The 18,983-nt window shown below is 35.6% G+C and overlaps 2 protein-coding genes across 6 annotated transcripts; both read right to left on the bottom strand.

Annotated features, from left to right (window-relative positions):
* LOC130722659 (ethylene-responsive transcription factor ERF086-like) lies at positions 1–1,337 on the bottom strand. Its single transcript, XM_057573465.1, has one exon. It carries the CDS (start codon positions 1,190–1,192, stop codon positions 254–256), a length of 939 nt encoding a protein of 312 aa, XP_057429448.1. The 5' UTR covers positions 1,193–1,337; the 3' UTR covers positions 1–253.
* An 8,337-nt stretch (positions 1,338–9,674) lies between these two features.
* LOC130724437 (GTP-binding protein OBGC, chloroplastic) lies at positions 9,675–14,935 on the bottom strand. 5 transcript variants are annotated; one of them, XM_057575659.1, is made up of 8 exons: positions 13,931–14,935; positions 12,960–13,233; positions 12,169–12,466; positions 11,899–12,058; positions 11,331–11,439; positions 10,894–11,042; positions 10,233–10,408; positions 9,675–10,060 (listed from the first exon to the last, which is right to left on the bottom strand). In XM_057575659.1, exons 1-6 carry the CDS (start codon positions 14,893–14,895, stop codon positions 10,947–10,949), a joined length of 1,902 nt encoding a protein of 633 aa, XP_057431642.1. In that variant the 5' UTR covers positions 14,896–14,935; the 3' UTR covers positions 9,675–10,060; positions 10,233–10,408; positions 10,894–10,946. The 5 variants fall into 5 exon arrangements, with proteins under 5 accessions (XP_057431642.1, XP_057431643.1, XP_057431640.1 ...); XM_057575660.1 differs by having other exon boundaries at positions 9,675–10,045; XM_057575657.1 differs by having other exon boundaries at positions 10,238–10,408.
* Between the last annotated feature and the right edge of the window lie 4,048 nt (positions 14,936–18,983).

The raw sequence follows: 18,983 nt of genomic DNA, 5'->3' as shown, positions 1-18,983 counted from the left end.
TACTAATGATGATATGATGATAAAAGGAATAATGAGTTTCCTTGAAGTGAAACATGGAATTGGTAGTGGTACAAGAGTGTGTGCAAGAACCATAAAAGGCAAAGCTCACCCCATGTGTAAAGCATTAGAATAAAAGACTTCCCTATACTTCCTAGACCAAACTTTCAAGCTAGACACACGTACTAACTGCATGCAAGTTACACAAGACCTAAAAGTCTAGGGCCTCCCTTGATAAAGGTACCTCAACAAGGGTTTAGAAGAGTGAGTATTCAAAGTCAACATCCCCAAAGAGAGGAAATGATGTTGTAGTTGAAGAAACAGCCTCAGTCATTGGCCCATAGTTTGGACTGTCACTGATGGGACAAAATGCATACATGCACCCTTCTTCATTCCTTAATGGATTGTGAAACATGGCTGAATTAAGTTCATTAGAAGAATTGAAATCCCATGATTGTTGATTACCCCATAATCCTTGACCAAGTTCACTTGGGTAAGATGGAAAATTCATGTTTGAGGCTTCTTGAGAGAATGCAATGTTGTCAAAATGTGATTGAGCCTGCATGGTGTTTGTGTTAATGCTGCTACCAGCTTTTTGATCACTTGAAGCAGGTCTGAAACAGTTATCAGGAACTATGCATTCCAAATAGCCTGAGTTAGAAGAATCATTGGAGAAGAAGAAATTGTCATCATGGGGTGACCCATATGCACTTTCAGCATTCAAGCCAGAGGAGCTTCCAATGTTGGAAGTATTAATGTGAGAGAGGCTATTCTGATTGGTTGGTTGTGTGCTCTGAGTGTTATTGTGGAACTGAGAAGCTGGTAAGAGAGCTTGAACATTCATTGGACTGAGAACATTGTGAAGATTGGTGTCATCAGAGTATATGAAATTGGTTCTTGCTTGGCTACCTTTCATGGACAGAGCAGCTCTGTCATAAGCAAGAGCTGCTTCTTGAGCAGTGTCAAATGTTCCAAGCCAGTGTCTTTCTTTAGTTGCAGGGTCTCTGATTTCAGCAGCATATCGACCCCAAGGGCGGCGCCTCACCCCAAGAAACCTCCCTGGATCTGCTTGCTTTTTTCTGCCTCTTCTCTCACTGCAAGGAGATGTGTTTCTTTGAAGGAGAGATAAGTTTATTTGGGTTTGATTAGGGTCATATCCTTTGAGGAAAGATTCTGAGTTTCTAGAGGTAGACATGGCAATGAAAATGTGTTTTGGATGAGCTAAGAAAATGTGATGTAGCTTAGGGAAGTTAAATAGGACTGCAGAATATGAATGTGTGAAGTTTGGGACTGGTGAGAAGTCTTTTAAAGACCCTGAATTGATGATGGAGAGAAGTTAAAAGGACAATTTTTTTATGAAAACTGTTCTCCCCTTTTCATTTCACCTCCCACTTACTTCAAAATTAAACTGAATATTGAAAATAAATACACCCTGCACTTGTCAAATACTTCAAAGGGAGCTCCACAAACTGCACTTTGAGTTTTTACTTCACAACAGTCACTTTCTTCATAATTCCAATGACATTTAAAATGTGTTTTCTCTATATTAGTGATAACTGATAAGCACAAGAACTCATATCTTAAGTTTAAAGAATAGACCAAAAATTTAGTTTTTGAACTCAGTAAACAATTTAAAACTTACTGAGACAATTATTGCATCAGGTCCCTGCAAAAGGTATTGGGATTTGATAAAGATAAACAATATTCATTCTTGATATATATATATATATCAGTTTATTGTAATGGCCAAGCTAATTAATAGACTAAATGAAAAAGACACATATTTATAGCATGTTTGGATCAACTTCTATTTCGTCATAATCAATTCTGAAACCTTAGAAGTAACTTATAGAAGTTTCTTCTTGGAATTGATTCTAACTTCAGAATCAAGAGTTTTAAAAAACACCTTGACCCTGTAAACTGTTATCGTTAATTGTCTTTTCAATAAATCTAGTGCATTTTCTGAGAACTTTCCATGATGACCAAGTAATTGATATAAGTGAAATACTATTTTGCTGGAATCAACCCTGAGAAAAACCAGTGAAGGATTGTTGGGGTTGATTGTAATATAAGTCCTACATTGCTAATGAAGGAGAAAAAAGATCAAGTTATGCATCTTGGAGAAGTCTCACATCGCTTAGATTAGTGAGGGGTGGGAGGGTCCAAGACTATATATAGGGATCTCAAGCTCCTTGTTTCAACACACCAAAACACCAAGATGTAGCACCTGAAAACACTTTAAGTTTATTTTGTGTTTTCTTTTTCTCTTATGCTCTTGTTTTAGAGCATTGTGAGATGTAGTTCAAATATTTACTTTGGAGAGTGTGGGTGTACTGAGGTTATGAGGTGGTTGAGAGTGAAGTCTATGTGTTGTAACAATTTTCACATAGTGTTTATTCTCTGGTTGTCGGTTTTGACAACGACCGTGGTTTTTTCTCCGGTTTTGGAGTTTCCACGTTATATTCTTGTGTTGTTGATTGCGCTCCTGATTTTACTTTACTTATTCAGCTGTGTTATTTCCTAATAGTGGTATCAGAGCTTCCGGTTCGATGGATATCACTTTGTGTGGTATTGCGAAGGTGTTGAAGAAGTGTGACATTGTGAAGTGTTGTTTTGGGAGGTTCTGGCTGGGAACCAACCTGGTGCACGGTCTACAGTCGGTTTGCAGCTGCAATGATGCTCTGATGGAGGAGTTGATGCAATCGTGATTACACAAGGTGTTCTGGGCATAATATTTGTCCAGGTGGCACACGGGCATTGGTTGATATAGATGCAAGGTGTGTGGTGATAGCGTGCAGGCATTGGTTGGCATCGATGCAAGTTACGTGGTTATGTCGATGGCTGATGAACTTCCGGAGAAAGCCAACATGGAAGTTGCACCATAAATTTTCAGCAAGGTTTCGGCATGTGAAAATTCTTGGAATGGTTTAGTTCCAAGTGAAGAAATTTCTTGGGATGGTTTAGTTATAAGTGTAGTATACTCTTTTATGGTGGAGTATGATAATTTAATTTGTCGGTATATAGACAATGAGAATTGTGTTTGTCGGTGAAGACTAGGGGTGTACAAGACCCGACCCTACCCGCGACCCGTCCCGGCCCAAGCCTTTAGGGCCGGGTTGAACCCGGCCCGATCATTAAAAGAGACCGGGTTCGGGTTGATCTTTGAGTTACCCGACTTCGGGTCGGGTCGGGTTCGGGTTGAAACTCGGGTCACCCGGCCCGTCCCACATATATATTTGATAAAATTTTAATTTGTCATAATGATTAAAATGTGATACATGGTGCTCAAATTTATCTTATCATGTAGATGAAATTAAAATGTTTAACATTTACCTTATGAATTAAATTAACTATTGACACTTTCATGCTCTAACAAGAGAAAATCATGTGTGTGTATTATGCATATGTGAGACAAGTGAAGAAATGATCAAACAAAATGTAAACCTCTCAAGTGCAATAGATTATGAAAGAATTGAATTCTTTCAAGTTATTTCTTCTAAAAAATGGTTCCAACTTATAACTCTTTTAGTATGTTATTATCTTTAAATTTTACAATTAGTATCAAATAGTCTTAAACTTATTGTCCCTCGGGTCAACCCGGTCCCGTCCTACATAGACCCGTCCTAAATTGGACCCGCATAATGTCGGGTTGCTTCGGGTCTAGGGACGGGTTAGGGTCTGTGAGTTGACCCGATCAATATTTAGGGTCGGGTTAGGGTTAACCAAAACCCGTCCCAACCCGTCCCTTGTACACCCCTAGTGAAGACAATGATTGTCGTTATAGACAATGAAGACTGAAGACCATTACAATCAAGGTGGAGATTGTTGGGGTTGATTGCAATGTAAGTCTCACATTGCTAATGAAGGAGAAAAAAGATCAAGTTATGCATCTTGGAGAAGTCCCACATCGCTTAGATTAGTGAGGGGTGGGAGGGTCCAAGACTATATATAGGGATCTCAAGCTCCTTGTTTCAACACACCAAAACACCAAGATGTAGCACCTGAAAACACTTTAAGTTTATTTTGTGTTTTCTTTTTCTCTTATGCTCTTGTTTTAGAGCATTGTGAGATGTAGTTCAAATATTTACTTTGGAGAGTGTGGGTGTACTGGGGTGGTTGAGAGTGAAGTCTATGTGTTGTAACAATTTTCACATAGTGTTTATTCTCTGTATTCTCTGGTTGTCGGTTTTGACAACGACCGTGATTTTTTCTCCGGTTTTGGAGTTTCCACGTTATATTCTTGTGTTGTTGATTGCGCTCCTGGTTTTACTTTACTTCTTCAGCTGTGTTATTTCCTAACAGGAAACAACTACATGGTTTTGTCTGCATACTCCAAGAGTCTCAAACTTTTGAATTTAGACTTAATTAATCTCAGCATGCCATTTTCCAGCATCATGTAAGCACACGTGAACATTTTGTGCAAAATAATCAACCATTACATCGGAAACTCTTGTTTGCTTCATGATTTTCAAAGGAAGTAGTTAAAATCATCACTGACTTGACACTAAATTATCGAAGAATTAGATATTGTATGAGTCTTTCTTGTCTTATGTCATTGGAAACAACCCCACACTACAATACAAAAATAGAAAAATAAAGGTTTATCTTTTGAAGACCCTCTTGTTAAATTCTGAAATGTATTTCTCCCCCCACATGTACTTCACATTGTGGTAGATTCTTCAATTCTATTGTATGGGTTTATAATATATATCTTGTACTGAACTGATGGTAGTAGTTGACTCTTCACTATGCTTAAGTGCCTTGTTCACACATGATGAAGTTGATTCAGGCAACTAAATATAACACCTAACCTTCACGTGTAGGATCAGATTTTCTTGTGAAGATCTCGATACTAAAGACATATAGGACATGTTTGGACTCATGTTTGCAACTTGCAAGTGTTATATTTGATTTTCATAGTTAAAATCGGTTCTATCTCTCAAAGTCAATTCTGAGATGAAACAACAAATTATAGCTTCTATCTTCTAGGGTAAAATATAATCAATTATGTGATTTTACAACTAAAATTTACCTTAATATACATAAATCACTTTCATATAAATGTGTTCATAAATGTTCTTCCAAAAATATAATAAACGTACCTTAAGCCAATGTATGGCGCTGCGTGTGACGGTAAAATAGGCAGAGATTGTAGTGAGGCAGGGAGTATACACAAAAATGGAAGTACCTGTAAATGACATTCCAAAACCAAGTTAGTGAAGACACTTTAGAGAGAATTATCTAAGAATAGAAGAATTAAATGTAAGTAATAATAAACCATACTTAATTGATTTGACGACCAAACTTGTATTTATAGTGATTGAACCATGTTATAGTGAGAACACTCAATCTTTGTGAAGTTGTCTCGTTTAATTTTTACTTAGCCATTAGTTTGGCCAATTTACATTTGGACGACTTTGTCTTCTTGTCATCCTGGCCAACCAACTCGACGTTTATTTGTTCAAAAACCTTCTAAGCCGACCAGAACAATTAACATAAAGGCTACTGCTTGTAACATATACCTAATGCGATTCTTGAAGATACATGATTTTGCATTTGTTTTCTAAATATGCATATAAATTACTTTCAACTCACTTTCACTATAATTAATTTTACTAAAATAAATTCTAGGCTTAAATACTCTAGAGGTCCCTGAAATTGTCTGCCGTACGAAAATAAGTCCCTGAATTTTTTTTTTTCGATTCCGAATCCCTGGAAATTTTGTTTTAATCAGAATAAGTCTCTACTCGTGTTTCCAGCCTATGTGGCACAATTTTTACTGAGTCATTTATTACACGTGACTTTTCTATTTTTTTTAAATACACATGGATCAAAAAAATTTAAACATGTAAATTTAAAATTAAAATCTTTTTAGGGATTTAGGGTTAATTAGATTTAGGGTTAATTAGGTTAATAAGATTTTAATTTTAAATTTAAACATTTTGAATTTAAAATTAAAATCTTTTTAGGGATTTAGGGTTAATTAGATTTAGGGTTAATTAGGTTAATAAGATTTTAACTTTAAATTTAAATGTTTAATTTTATTTTTTTAATCCATGTGTATTTAAAAAAATAGAAAGGTCACGTGGAATAAATGATTCAACAAAAGTTGAGCCACATAGCCTGGAAACACGAGTAGAGACTTATTCTGATTAAAAAAAAATTCCAGGGATTCAGAATCGGAAAAAAAAATTCAGGGACTTATTTTCGTACGACATACAATTTCAGGGACCTCAAGAGTATTGAAACTTTTTAAATTCTATTCACAATTGATCCAAACATGCATGTAAAATTTCCAGCTTAGTTCAGTTTCATTTGTTTGTTCTTGTCTCGAATCTTCCCAGCAGAAATCCAATTTCACATTTCAGAATGTTGCTTAATAGTTACTATCTTACAAACACTTTCATCAAAATTTGATGGTAGCCATGTCTGGACTTTGGATAAGACAACATTTTTATGATTTATGAATGTACCCTGCAGAAAGGCTACACCAGTAAATGTGAGAATGGATAGTGAAATACTTAAGATAACAAAAACATAGAATACATGTTCCCTGCAAATTGCCTCCTCAGTTTATGACCTTTGAGAAATTTTGAGAAAAGTATAACAATAAGAGACATGAGCAGAATCTTCAAAAGCTAATAGAAAAATTGGGTAGTCAAAAAGGGCAACGAAAAGCTTAAACCAAGCATGCAAATTGAACTGGACTTAACCGCCCCACAAAACAAAAGCTATAGTGGGCCACAGGATTCACAGCTCTTATAGTATAATCATAATCTCTTTAATTAATTAAGTAGCCTGCAAAATCATTCTATATATACATTGGAAATAGAGAATATATACTAGATTCATGTGAAACATGTATAATTCTAGTTATATAATGTCTTAAGTTCGAGTCTTGTGAATGAAAAAAACATATGTTGTGAGAGCTAATCTCACCATAATATGAAAGTTCTCAACTTAAACATGATTGATTCTCGTTGAGGATACATGTGTTACACTAAAAATTTCTATATACATTGGAAATAGATGTCATGATCATATCAAATGAGTCAAGCCCTTTTATTGTTTTTACTTTTTAGCATATTTCCTAGGGTCACCAATGCTTCTCCATTAGTAATACAAGCATGTCTGGTCATGTTTAGAACTGAAAAGCATTCAAAATTTCAGAGACTACAATGAGAGAGGTGACAAAAGTGTCAATCACAGTTATTTGATTAATTAATCATTTGTGTTCTTAAGAATGGACTGAATTTTGACCCTTGACTCTTCCACTAAAGATTTCAAGGAGCCGAAAGATAGAGATGTCTTGGCTCTAGTTGGACCCCCATTTGAAAGGGTAATATTAGTATTGCATGGTATCATAATGCCCTACCTGCACCAAAATAAACAAGAACATGAAAACAAATAAATTGAACGTAAAAGAAGCATATGAAGTTTTCTAAGGCCATCTCATTTGTTAAGAGAAGGATTGTTTTTTCATGTGAAGGTTGTATTAAATTTCCCTCATTATTCAATAAAGATGATTTTTGTTGTCAAAAAAAAAGAAAGAGAAGGATTATTTTTATCTAATTTATAAGAAGAATTGTTAAATTTTTATAACGAGGTACGTATGTGATTGTTAGAGTCCATTTACACCTGCGTCGACGTTTATCTATATATAATCTTAGTTGTTTGCTAATAATGCAAGGAAAAAACAGTTTAACTAAGAGTGACCGACAGATACATTTTTTTAATATGGATGAACTGAAGGGATGTTTCAATTCTTTCTTTGTAAGGTTTTGGAACAAATTAAGACAGAAGAAAGGTTAGTCAAGGCACATCTCAAAAGATGTGAGTTTAGTTGGGTTGGCAAAGGATTATATTTTGACGGGTGTACTTGACATAATCCCTGAAATATGGGTTTCTTTAGTATTAGAAAAACAAAAGATAGCTTTCACCCACGCTCTATTTTTCTCAAAAGAAATTATTTTATCTTTCTCTCTTTTGGTTTCTTTACCTCTATAAGACTATATGTTTGTTAGTACGCGGTTAGAGGAACCTCTGTGTTTCCTACGATTCAACATGTTTAGTTTTAGTTGCGGATTGTAACGGTGGAGTAAATCTCACATTGTTCAGAATGATAAATGAAGAGATGTTAAGGAAACTCTTTGAGAAGCTCATATTTTCTAATATGGTGACAGAAGAGGGAAGTTAAAGTTATATATCGACTCAAGTTCTTTGTTTGAAAATGTACTCGTTAGAATACTTTGAGTTTATATTTGTGTTCTCATGTTTCACTTATACTTTTATTTTAGAGTGTGATGAAATATAATTCAAATATTTATTTTAGAGAATATGAGTGTACATGACTCATAGAGTAGTTGAGAGTAAAATTTATGTATGGTAACAATTTTTGCACAATGTACTTCTGCTTTTTGATTTCTTTATGGTTTCCAACAATTGCATGGACTGTTTCAGTATTATGTCAAAGCACTATGAGCGGGAAAACTTTTTGACTAAGATTTAACGTAGTTGCATCATAGAGATTCAAACTTTAAATCTCTGCTTAAACTATAACAATTTCGTGTCAATTAATTGGCGATGGATTATTTTTGTTTATCGATTTAAGTATATTTAGAAGTTATATTTAAAGGTGACTCCCATTAAAAAACAAAGGGTCGTTTTTTCTAAAATATGGGAACACGTGAGAATCTCCCTTTCTCATGTTTTAAGTAAATAACTTGTATGGCTAGAAGAGAATTTTGCATCTTGTTCTTTATTGTTAAAGGTCTTCCGTCATTTAGGGAAAAAGATGACCATTGTTTACTTGGACTTTGACGGAAAATAGTGCAATGGAGTGTTTTTAATCTTTCTAATCTAAAGACTATTGGAGTTTAAGTTACCAATATATTTCCAACTTGGATTAACTGTTCCATTTGGTGACTATTTCCGGGTCTCATCAATAATATTATTTCAAGTCAATTAAAAAATAGATATGAATATGACAATTTTAACCTTACATTGATGGTTTCTAAATGAGGTAACACAATTCTATTAGTGAGAAAAGAAATAGAACATGAAAGAGGGATAAAGGATTTCAATTCTTCGAAATGATGCTGCTTCAGCTCAATTCTAATCAAACTATATGTGTGTACTCTCAATTTGCACCCAAAGTTCAAACCACAACTTGATTTTTGTGCTTTTTAAACTCTTATTTATTTGTTAATGTTTTGCCAAAATGTGTTTGGATAAGTATTTTTTTATTTTACATAATCAGAATTCTGTAAATTTAATTTTGATTAAAAGTAAGTTTAAATTGAATTGAGAATACTTAAAACCTTTATTTTAAGTAACCAATGCATTGTAAGATAACTTTAAGTCATAGTTCAGTAACAAAAATTGTTCATTCTCATTCACTTCATTGTTTAATAATCATCAATCATATTAGTATGGTCATTTATTTATAGAATATCATGCTAGCGCTTCAGCTTAGGTGGTACTAATGATTTTAGGAACCAACCTTAATATATGACAGTATGATTGACCAAAAAAATGACAGTATGTAATGAATAATGAATAGTCTGAAAAAATAAATGAATAAACAAAAAACACATTTAAATCATTACATATCAGGGTGGACACTGTCACTGACAATTGATATGCACAAACAATTCAAAACATGGTTCATGCCAAAATTGATTCCGAAGAAAAATATGTTGATCCAAACATGCTAGTATGTTGCTAACATTTTGACACTCTGATACAGTAAATAGATGAAGAAGAGCCTCTTATACCCCTAAAACACAGTATGTCTAATACATTGCTAGTAGCAGATTACAGCTATAATCATTAACATCTTTTCCTCCCTACAATATCAGGACCGCTTCTCAAGAGTAATAAATTGTTTTTTTTTTGTTACACTTGGAATACAGAATAATAATATGGTTTACCAGCAACTAAAACAAGCTACAAACTATCTAAAGATAAAATATAACAACTGGGACTTCATGTGAAACTTGAAACTCTAAATTTGATCTTCACTCTTAATTTCATCAAATTATTCAACCTGCATGAGAGCAGTCTGTCAAAGATAATGTAAACAGATTAGACATTATCAATCTTAGTACAAGATTGTTTATGGCAAATCAATATACAATTACATAACCAATTATATTCTCTTCTGTTGGTTAATTATCTGTTAAACCAATTTAAGCCAATAAATAACGTAAGATGGCACACATCTTCAATTGTACCTTACCTATTCACTTGTGAGCAGTTGCAGAAGATCTTAGCTTCCAGTTGAATAAAAGAATTTGAAATTGTAATTTGTAAATGCACCCTCATACCATCACAGGACAAGCATGTAATTGGCTTGCTTTACCCTTATGCTTTTTGAGATAGATTCTCAAATTTTGACTAAACTTGCTTCCTGCATGAACTTTTGCTCATCAAAGAGAAGTAAACAGAATTTTCAAGGGGGTACCTAATTGATAATCTTGATATTTCACAAAGTTACATAAAGCAAATTACAAATGTTTGAAAATACTGTCAAGTACAACTACTATAACAGTGGCATTATGATCTTATATCCATAAATACACTCAAATAAAAAAAAATGAAGTAATAACATAGCCACCGGGAAGGTACGTTAGAACTAAGGAAAGGTAGTCACATACTCACCTCTCCGTTTGGCTGTTTTAGGCACCATTACAAATTGAAATTCCAGGAATATTGTTAGGCAATGTTAATAACCAACATTTTTAAGAGATTATTATTTTATTCCCTAACAAAAATATTCTCTGTTACGTAATAGGGGGGAAGTCATGTAAAACGCATTATATTCAATTTAGATTATAGCCAAGTTTCATGTTTGTAGCAGGGGACAGAACCATACGAGAAAAACGTTTTCCTTACCTATGGCATAGTTGCAATACACATGGATCTAGAAGCGCCAAAATAGAGAGGTGTTACTTCCATTCAGGCCATTTAATTGAATCTGTGGAGATCTTCTTCATCCTTGATGCACCTGACTTGTCTTTGGAATCATGCCATATCATCTCCATCTGATATGTAACAGAGCAAATGGTCATTAAGTATGCTATGCATTATGAAATGGAGCAAAATATTGTAGAAGAACTAATGAAAGATATATTAAAAAGAAGCTCTTTGCACTTGATAGATGACGTGTCCAGATTGTTTTTGACATTTTTGCCTTATAAGACAAGTCATGTTAAGTGAATGTGAAGCAGTTAATGACAAGTAAATTTTATACAGTAAATCAACCATACCTTTATTCATCATTCTAGAAAGGATTACAAAACAGAAATGCCAAAGAGAAACAAAAGACACACCTCTCCAACAATCACTGTGTCGCCTTCCTTTATCCCACGTTTCATGAGAGACTTATACACACCACAAGCCTCAAGAACATGTTCGAATCTTCTCCCTGAATCCATGTACCTGTTAAAAGTATCCACTACTTTATATGAGACTAGTTCTGAACAGAACAGAGGTTGCAATTTCAAGCATAATGCTTATCCTAACGCTTTTTTTTTTCCCAACACATACCAAGTATCAATTAAGAGGAGGATGAATTTTCCAATCTTGATATTTTTCACACTATTCCAGAAAGGTTCTTCCATGAAGTTTCATACAAATCTAAGAGTGTTATGTTGTTTTTACATCTTTTATGTGAAGTTTGAAAATCTATGCAAAGCTTCAGGAAGCGTAGGAAATGTTCTGTTAACAATGAAGAATAAATTCAGGACAAGGAGTTAACCACTACTTGTTGAACATGATTAGAAGTAACACCTCAACAAATTATTTTTCAAATGTAACGAAAAATAACACATTGCTCTAAAAACAATAAATCACATTAAGGAATTGTATTCATGATCATGTTTTTACTCTGTAACCTACCGCCAATTTGTCATCTGGATAAAACGTTGCAATCCAGATCCAACTACACGCCAGACATTTGAATTGCTTTCGTGAAAAATCTCAAAATCACTAATGGATGCGCTTCGCTGCTTCTGTACTGCATCAGCTACATGGTTCAAGTTTACCATATCTCTTCCATCTGGAATACGTCATATTTGTTCATAAGAAATGCCTTTTTGAGAAGAAAAAAAAAAGAATATTCTGGTAATGTGACAAAATATATAGAATAAGTACAAAGCAAAATATAACCTTCATAGTCATACTCCTCCTTATCTTCTTTGCTTTTACGCAAAAGCTCATGAGCAGCACAGATAACTTCATGAGTACCTTCGCTTTTGACAGCACTCATACAAAAAGGTGTGATCCCCCAAGATTGTAACTTCTCTTTGAAGGACTCCCAGTTTTCATATGCTTCTGGAAGATCCATTTTGTTATAAGCAACAATAAAAGGCTTATCAGCAATTTCAGGATTAAACAGCTTCAGCTCTAGACGAACTGCCTCAAACTCAAGATCGGGCTGCGGTGATGAACCATCAACAACATGTACCTAAAACCAAATATAGTAAAACCAAATATAGTGGCTTGTTTTTAACAGCAATTTTCAGGGATGTAGCAAGGGAAAACAGGCAAACGATATCAAATTAGTTATATTTGGAAATAGCGTGCCTAACAATACCATACAGCAATAACAGAAGGTTGATATAGGGGGAAATCGTACAAATATATTCTACCTGGGTGAGCAGTGTAAAAGTTGATCAATCATTCTTAGGATCAATTGCAAATTTAAAATCCAACAAAGTTCTTTCAGACATAATGAAAGATTCAGAATAGTCTGGATTGACAATTTACTAATTGATTGACTTAGGTAGAATAAGATGGGTATACAGTAAGTCAATAACAACAACAACCATAGTCTTTCCTGACTATTAAGATAAAACTAAGGACAGCAAAAAAGAGCTGAGAATGTAAGCTATATATGTCTAACTATATACAGCAGGGGAAAATCATTGATATCATCTTGATAAGAAATGCCTGCTTACCAGGGCAGAACACCTCTCAGTGTGTCGTAGAAACTCATGACCCAAACCAAAACCTCGGTGTGCTCCTTCAAGAAGTCCCGGAAGGTCTGCCACTACCATCGTTGAATCATAGTCAAAGGAAACAACACCAAGATTGGGAAGCAGGGTTGTGAAGGGATAATTTGCCACCTCTGGCTTTGCAGCACTAACGACACTCAAAAGTGTACTTTTCCCCGCATTTGGAGCCCCAACAATACCAACATCAGCAACCAGCTTGAGTTCCAACTCCAACCACCTGATAAAAAGAAACCATTCTTCTCAAACTCTCATATAATTTGGAAATCATACCAAATGGAAAAAGAAAAAAAAATAGACATCGGTTACGAGTTAGTTCATGATTTCACCAAGCTTTTATTAGTATTAACTAAAACTATTTTTTATTTCTGATGAAAATTGTCATGAATCAACTATCGCAAACACTTAAGCTGTAGGATAAAGACATGTAAATGATTTTATATTATATTTCTAATATGCCCCCTCAGCAAGAGACCATTGGGTTTAAAGTAGGACAATGCACAAGTTCACATATCTTGTGCTGAAATTCAACTTTTTTACTAGAATAATGGACGACAACAATGATCAAACTCTAGATGACTTGGTTATACATGTAGTGAAACCATGTCATAAGCTGATAAAAGCTATTACAAAAGATTGTGTTTGGATACCAGTTGAGTTAACGTGAAAGTACATTCATCCAATCCATAAGTAGAGTTATGTTCTCTTTTTGCCTCAAAGTGAATGCTATCATCTGTAAGGCATATATTATATTTCTAAACTAAGTTCTGGACATGGCCGTGCTTCTTCTACATGTATGTAAGTCTGTAACCAAATTGAATCTTGTCCATGATCATATATAACTATCATTGAACAGAATATAGTGGAAGCACAGCATATAACACATGAGCATTTAAAAGCATTGAAGAAGAGCTCACATTTCAGGACCTTCTTCACCATTCTCAGCAATCTTGGGAACCTTATTAGACCCAGACTTGAAGGAAGCATTCCCTCTTCCACCTCGGCCACCCGGCAACAACAACGCCCTCTGTCCGGGAGACACCATCTCCAACAGCACCCTGTCCCCACCGGCCTCCCTAACCACCGTCCCCGGCGGCACCTTCACCACTACATCCTCCCCCTTGGCCCCACACTTCAAGCTCCCCTGCCCATGAGACCCCCTCCCCGCCCTGAAATGCACGCCGTTCCGGAACGGCAACAGCGAGTTCATTGCCCCATCCACCTCCAGAAACACATTCCCACCTCTCCCTCCGTCTCCACCCGACGGCCCCCCTAACGGCACGAACTTCTCCCGGCGGAACGCCACCACCCCATTCCCTCCGTTTCCCGCCTTCGCGTATACCTTAGCCCGGTCGAAGCACCGCATCACCGCCGGCACCCCCTTCTCCTTCACCTCACCGTCCGAATTTTCGTCGTTCTCCAAACTCGAAACATCGTTACTCTCAACACCCTCTTCACCCCAATAGCCGAATTCCTCTTCTTCTTCTCCCTCCTCCTCCTCCTCCTCCTCCTCTTCGCCTTCAGATTCAAAATCAACATTTCCTTCAAAGCTTCCATCAATGAACTCTTCTTCCTCTTCCTCTTCCTCTTCTTCTTTTCCTGGTTTCTGTTTGTAGCTGCGGTGAATTGACTCGGAGAGTTTGACTTCGGAAGTGGAAAGCGGGGTAGAGGGGAATGAGTAGTCGTGCTTGAGAGGAAGACGAGTGTAGGTAGTGGCGTCGCCGCCGGAGAGCACCACCGGTTCCGGCGAGGACTTGCGTTTGGCGGCTTGCTTCTTGAGTTTAGAGGCTGGGAAAAGCTTGTTGGTGTTGGGTGTGCGAGGGTTGGAGCGAGCGAAGGCGGTGGGAGAGAACCACGGTGAGAGTGAAGCCGCCATTTTCATGACAGTGGAACAACTCAAGCAATCTACGAAACATTGTTGTTTCAGCTCATGTTACAAAAAAAAAATGAAAAATCAATCGGATAAGGCCACACGTGTTAAAAAAAAGGCCAATTTAGTAATTGCAATTATTTTTTTGATATGATTTATAAGAAAAATGATTTCTCAAGGTATGTAAAAAACTTTTGGTCTGAAACAACGCTCTCTTTTGCGCAATCGTCTGAAATATTTGGAAGTGGCGCAACAGCTTTGTCTTCGATCAAACCCAGTGGCAACCTGGAGACGTTCTTCACCGAGTAGCTCTTGATGTTGGGGATTTTCAGCGCTGGGGTACAGGTTCTGTTCCGGCGGTTTCCAGTGTTGGTCCTGGTGTCAACGAGATCATGCTCCATACGGATGGTAGCTGGTTTCGGGATATTGATAAGATGGGCGGAGGAGGAGTTCTAAGGTACAGTAATGGACGATGGATTTATGGTTTTGGTGCAGCGTTTGGTGCGGGGGATGCTTTCAAAGCTGAGCTTACAGCGGTGTTGCGTGGCCTGACTCACACTTGGGATCTTGGATACCGTTATGTGACTTGCTATGTGGATTGCCTAAAAGTCCAAGAGGTGTTGGGGAGTACGGTGGATGTGAGCACCTATTGGCACAGGGATGTCATGCTCTACTCGCACGTGATTGGAACGTTACCGTTGTTTATATCCCGAGGGATAGAAATCAAGTCGCTGATGCTTTGGCCAAGATCGCAGTTCGTCAGAATTGGGATTGGAAAGTCTGGACCATTCCTCCGGCTGTTATTGTTCCCCTGCTATGTCAGGATGTAGTTGTTTAGTTTATTGCTTTGTTTGTTTCTTTCCCATTGTTACAAAAAAACTTTCGGTCATGGACTTATGTCACTATCAAATTAAGTGGTAAGGGCTCGTTTGATATGTCATATTATGCATGAATGTATAAATTTATACAATACATTATGACATTATCCATTGTTTGGTGCTAATTGTAGCATAAGCTTATCCATCAACAAGAATGTTTCCCTTAGAGATACCCGTAAGTACCAAACAAAACTTAAATTCATAAACTCTATATTTTATTTTGGTTTAAATATGTTTTTAATCCCTAAAAGTATAGTAAATGTTGGTTTTAGTCTATGAAAATATGTCCTAGTATGATAGCTCAAGTGGTAGGAGCTGTGGACATATGAGTTGGGTAGAGGGTGTTCAGGGATCGATTTCTGACGGGTGCAATTTATCTTTCTGATGTACAAAAAAAAACGTCTATGAAAATCTTAGTTTTAATGCTCGAAAATATTTATGGTCATCTTGTTTAGTGCCCATCATTAAATTATGCTCATGTGGCTCACAAAATGATGATTCATCAATCTTACTTGAAGTCTTTTTTTATCCAATTGGGCATAATAAACCCACTATGAGCTTGGGCATTGTTGTTGGGACATTTCGCGACAAACGAGTTTGGACGTTGTTGTTGATGGACATTATGTGACAAACAATATAAAGCGATGAATGTGAGTTGGTTAAGACGATGATGAAACTTGTGGGTATGGATAAATTGGTTACGCTATGTCAAATCAGATAAAAGAAAAACTTTAAGCGAGAAGAGTTTTTCACTATTATATGAGTCACATAAACATATCTTAATTGTAACGGTAAGCACTTTTTTTTTTTTTGTTACAATGAGGGGAAAACCCCAAGCCCAAAGGCTAACCTGAAAAAACAACTAAGCTAGACCCAGAACCAGCATCTCTAGCAAGAAGGGAGTGATATTCACCAAAAAGGACTATCAAAAAGTTGTGGGTACCATACTGAAGACGCAAACCAAGTTTGGCCAAGTAGTCTGCCAAAGAGTTGGAAGTCCTTGGTGTATATTGGAACACAATATCTCCATGAGTTGCGTGAAGATGAAGAATACTCATAACCACTTGTTCATACTGGTGTGACCTTGCGTTTTGAGAGTCCAGCAAGCACACAACCTCCATAGAATTCGTCTCGACGATCGCTTGTGGAATGTCCAAGCTAACCTCATGTAAGCACTAAATATATGCTAATGTATACTAAGGGCTCGTTTGGTGACCAGGATAGGATAGGATAGGACAGGATAATAATCATATCCTGTTGTTATCTGTTGTTTGTTGCACCAGCAGGATATGATAACACTATCCTGTCTTCTATCCTATCCTGTCAATCATGTGTAAAAGTTATCCTGAGGGGGGAGTTAGGATAGAGCAGGATAGGATACCAGTTATATATTTTCTTTCAGTATCCTAACTCCAAATTAATTTATTTTAATATTATATAATTTATAATTTATAATTTATAATTTATAATAATATTAATTAGTAAATATAAAAATATTAATTTAACTAAAATAAAAAATAAATAAAATTATTATTCATAAATAGTAAAAATAGACTACTCACTTACAAATATTGATCTATTAATAATAATAGACTAATTTAATATTTTCATCTCCTATTATTTAAAAATTATTTATCTACTTATATAATAATTTAAATATAAATTATTTTTGAAATAATAATATTTTTAATTTAGTTAATTTTTATTGTTTATCACGTGTCACAAATAAGTGAAAAACATTGATTACAAATATTGATTTTTAATAGTAATAGATTAATTTTTTATTTTCATCTCCTATTATTTAAAACTACTTATCTACTTATATAATAATTTATAATTCAAATATAAATTACTTTTGAAATAATAATATTCTTAATTTAGTTAACTTTTATTGTTAATTATCACGTGTCACAACTAAGTGAAAACCAATCGGTTAACTGCATAATTTTATTTAAAATATAGGGTATCTTCAAAACAATAAAATAGGCTAATTAATAAAATTTAAATTAATTTTATTTATTTTAAAATATAGACCCATTCATGAAAATGTAAAGAAATTAAATTTAATAGAATGATCAATTTTAAATGTATTTTTTATTCAAATATAAATCTGATACATTTTTCCTTATCATATCTTGTCCTTATCATGTGCACCTCAAACACAGGATGTAAGGCCCAAGTTTTAACGCTTTGGATAAGTGAATAAAATAAAAGAGTTATTTGATTAAGATAAATTTGGGAAGGAAAAAGGTTCAGGAAAAGTCCAAGAATTTATCGAAAAACCGAAAGAGTTATAGCACGACTAACATACGCTTAATCCTAGGTCAAAGGTATTAGTGAATAGTTAATTTACGCTTTAGGACACGATGGAAACTAATTCCAAAAATCCTCAGAGAAATGTTAGAACTTCTCTTTTCCGTCCTTAAACAACCATTTCGATGCGAAATCCTGGAAAGTACGAACGTCAAATTCCAATTCTCGGAAGTTTGCCGAAACGGAATCCCTGATAGTTCGGGAAAACCTAAGATCGACAGACGATGAAGACTTTTTCTATTCGGAGCTGCAAAAGAAGATTCCACCCGCGTTCTCCTATTTCTCTCATCATTCCTAATCTTTCTTCAGAAGGAAGTTTTCTCATCAGACGATCACTGCAAAAAGTAGTTTTTCGGGATAATCCGACTTACACCGACTTATGCCGATTTTGGATCTTTTGGTTTAATTCCAATAATCCTGTTTTGAGTTCTGGAATTCTGTCGCCAGAACCTATCTTAGAATGCGCAGAGGAACGCGCAGGAAAAATCGGAATCGCAAAAAAATCTTTTTTCCGTTTTTTTCAAAACCTATAAATAGCTTAAAAATTTGATTTTTTGCAAAAAAATACCCATTTCCCCACCCCAAACCCGCGAGCATCTAGAGAGAGAGAGAGAGATCCGGATCTTCGTCGTTTCTTGCCCGTTTGCTTCACCGATCGTCACTAATCGAAGACCTCGAGGTAGGTAAACTATACTCTCCTTCGAATCGTCGTTTCTGTCCACTTCTCCTACGACTTTCTGAGTTCAAAATTTTGAGGTTTTTGAAAAACTGTTCAAATACGCTGATTTCAGTGTCTAAACTTCTTCCCTGCATGCTCCTGAGCGTGTTCTGCGGATTAGATTTTGTCGAATGTCGACGAAATGCCGCCGGGATCAATTTCTACCTTAAATACCCATTTTTCGGCAAAGT

The sequence above is a fragment of the Lotus japonicus genome, chromosome 6 (assembly GCF_012489685.1).
Source record: "Lotus japonicus ecotype B-129 chromosome 6, LjGifu_v1.2".
Lineage (NCBI taxonomy): Eukaryota > Viridiplantae > Streptophyta > Magnoliopsida > Fabales > Fabaceae > Lotus > Lotus japonicus.
The sequence above is the reverse complement of the archived record's forward strand: the minus strand, read 5'-3'. Positions and strand labels throughout refer to the sequence as shown.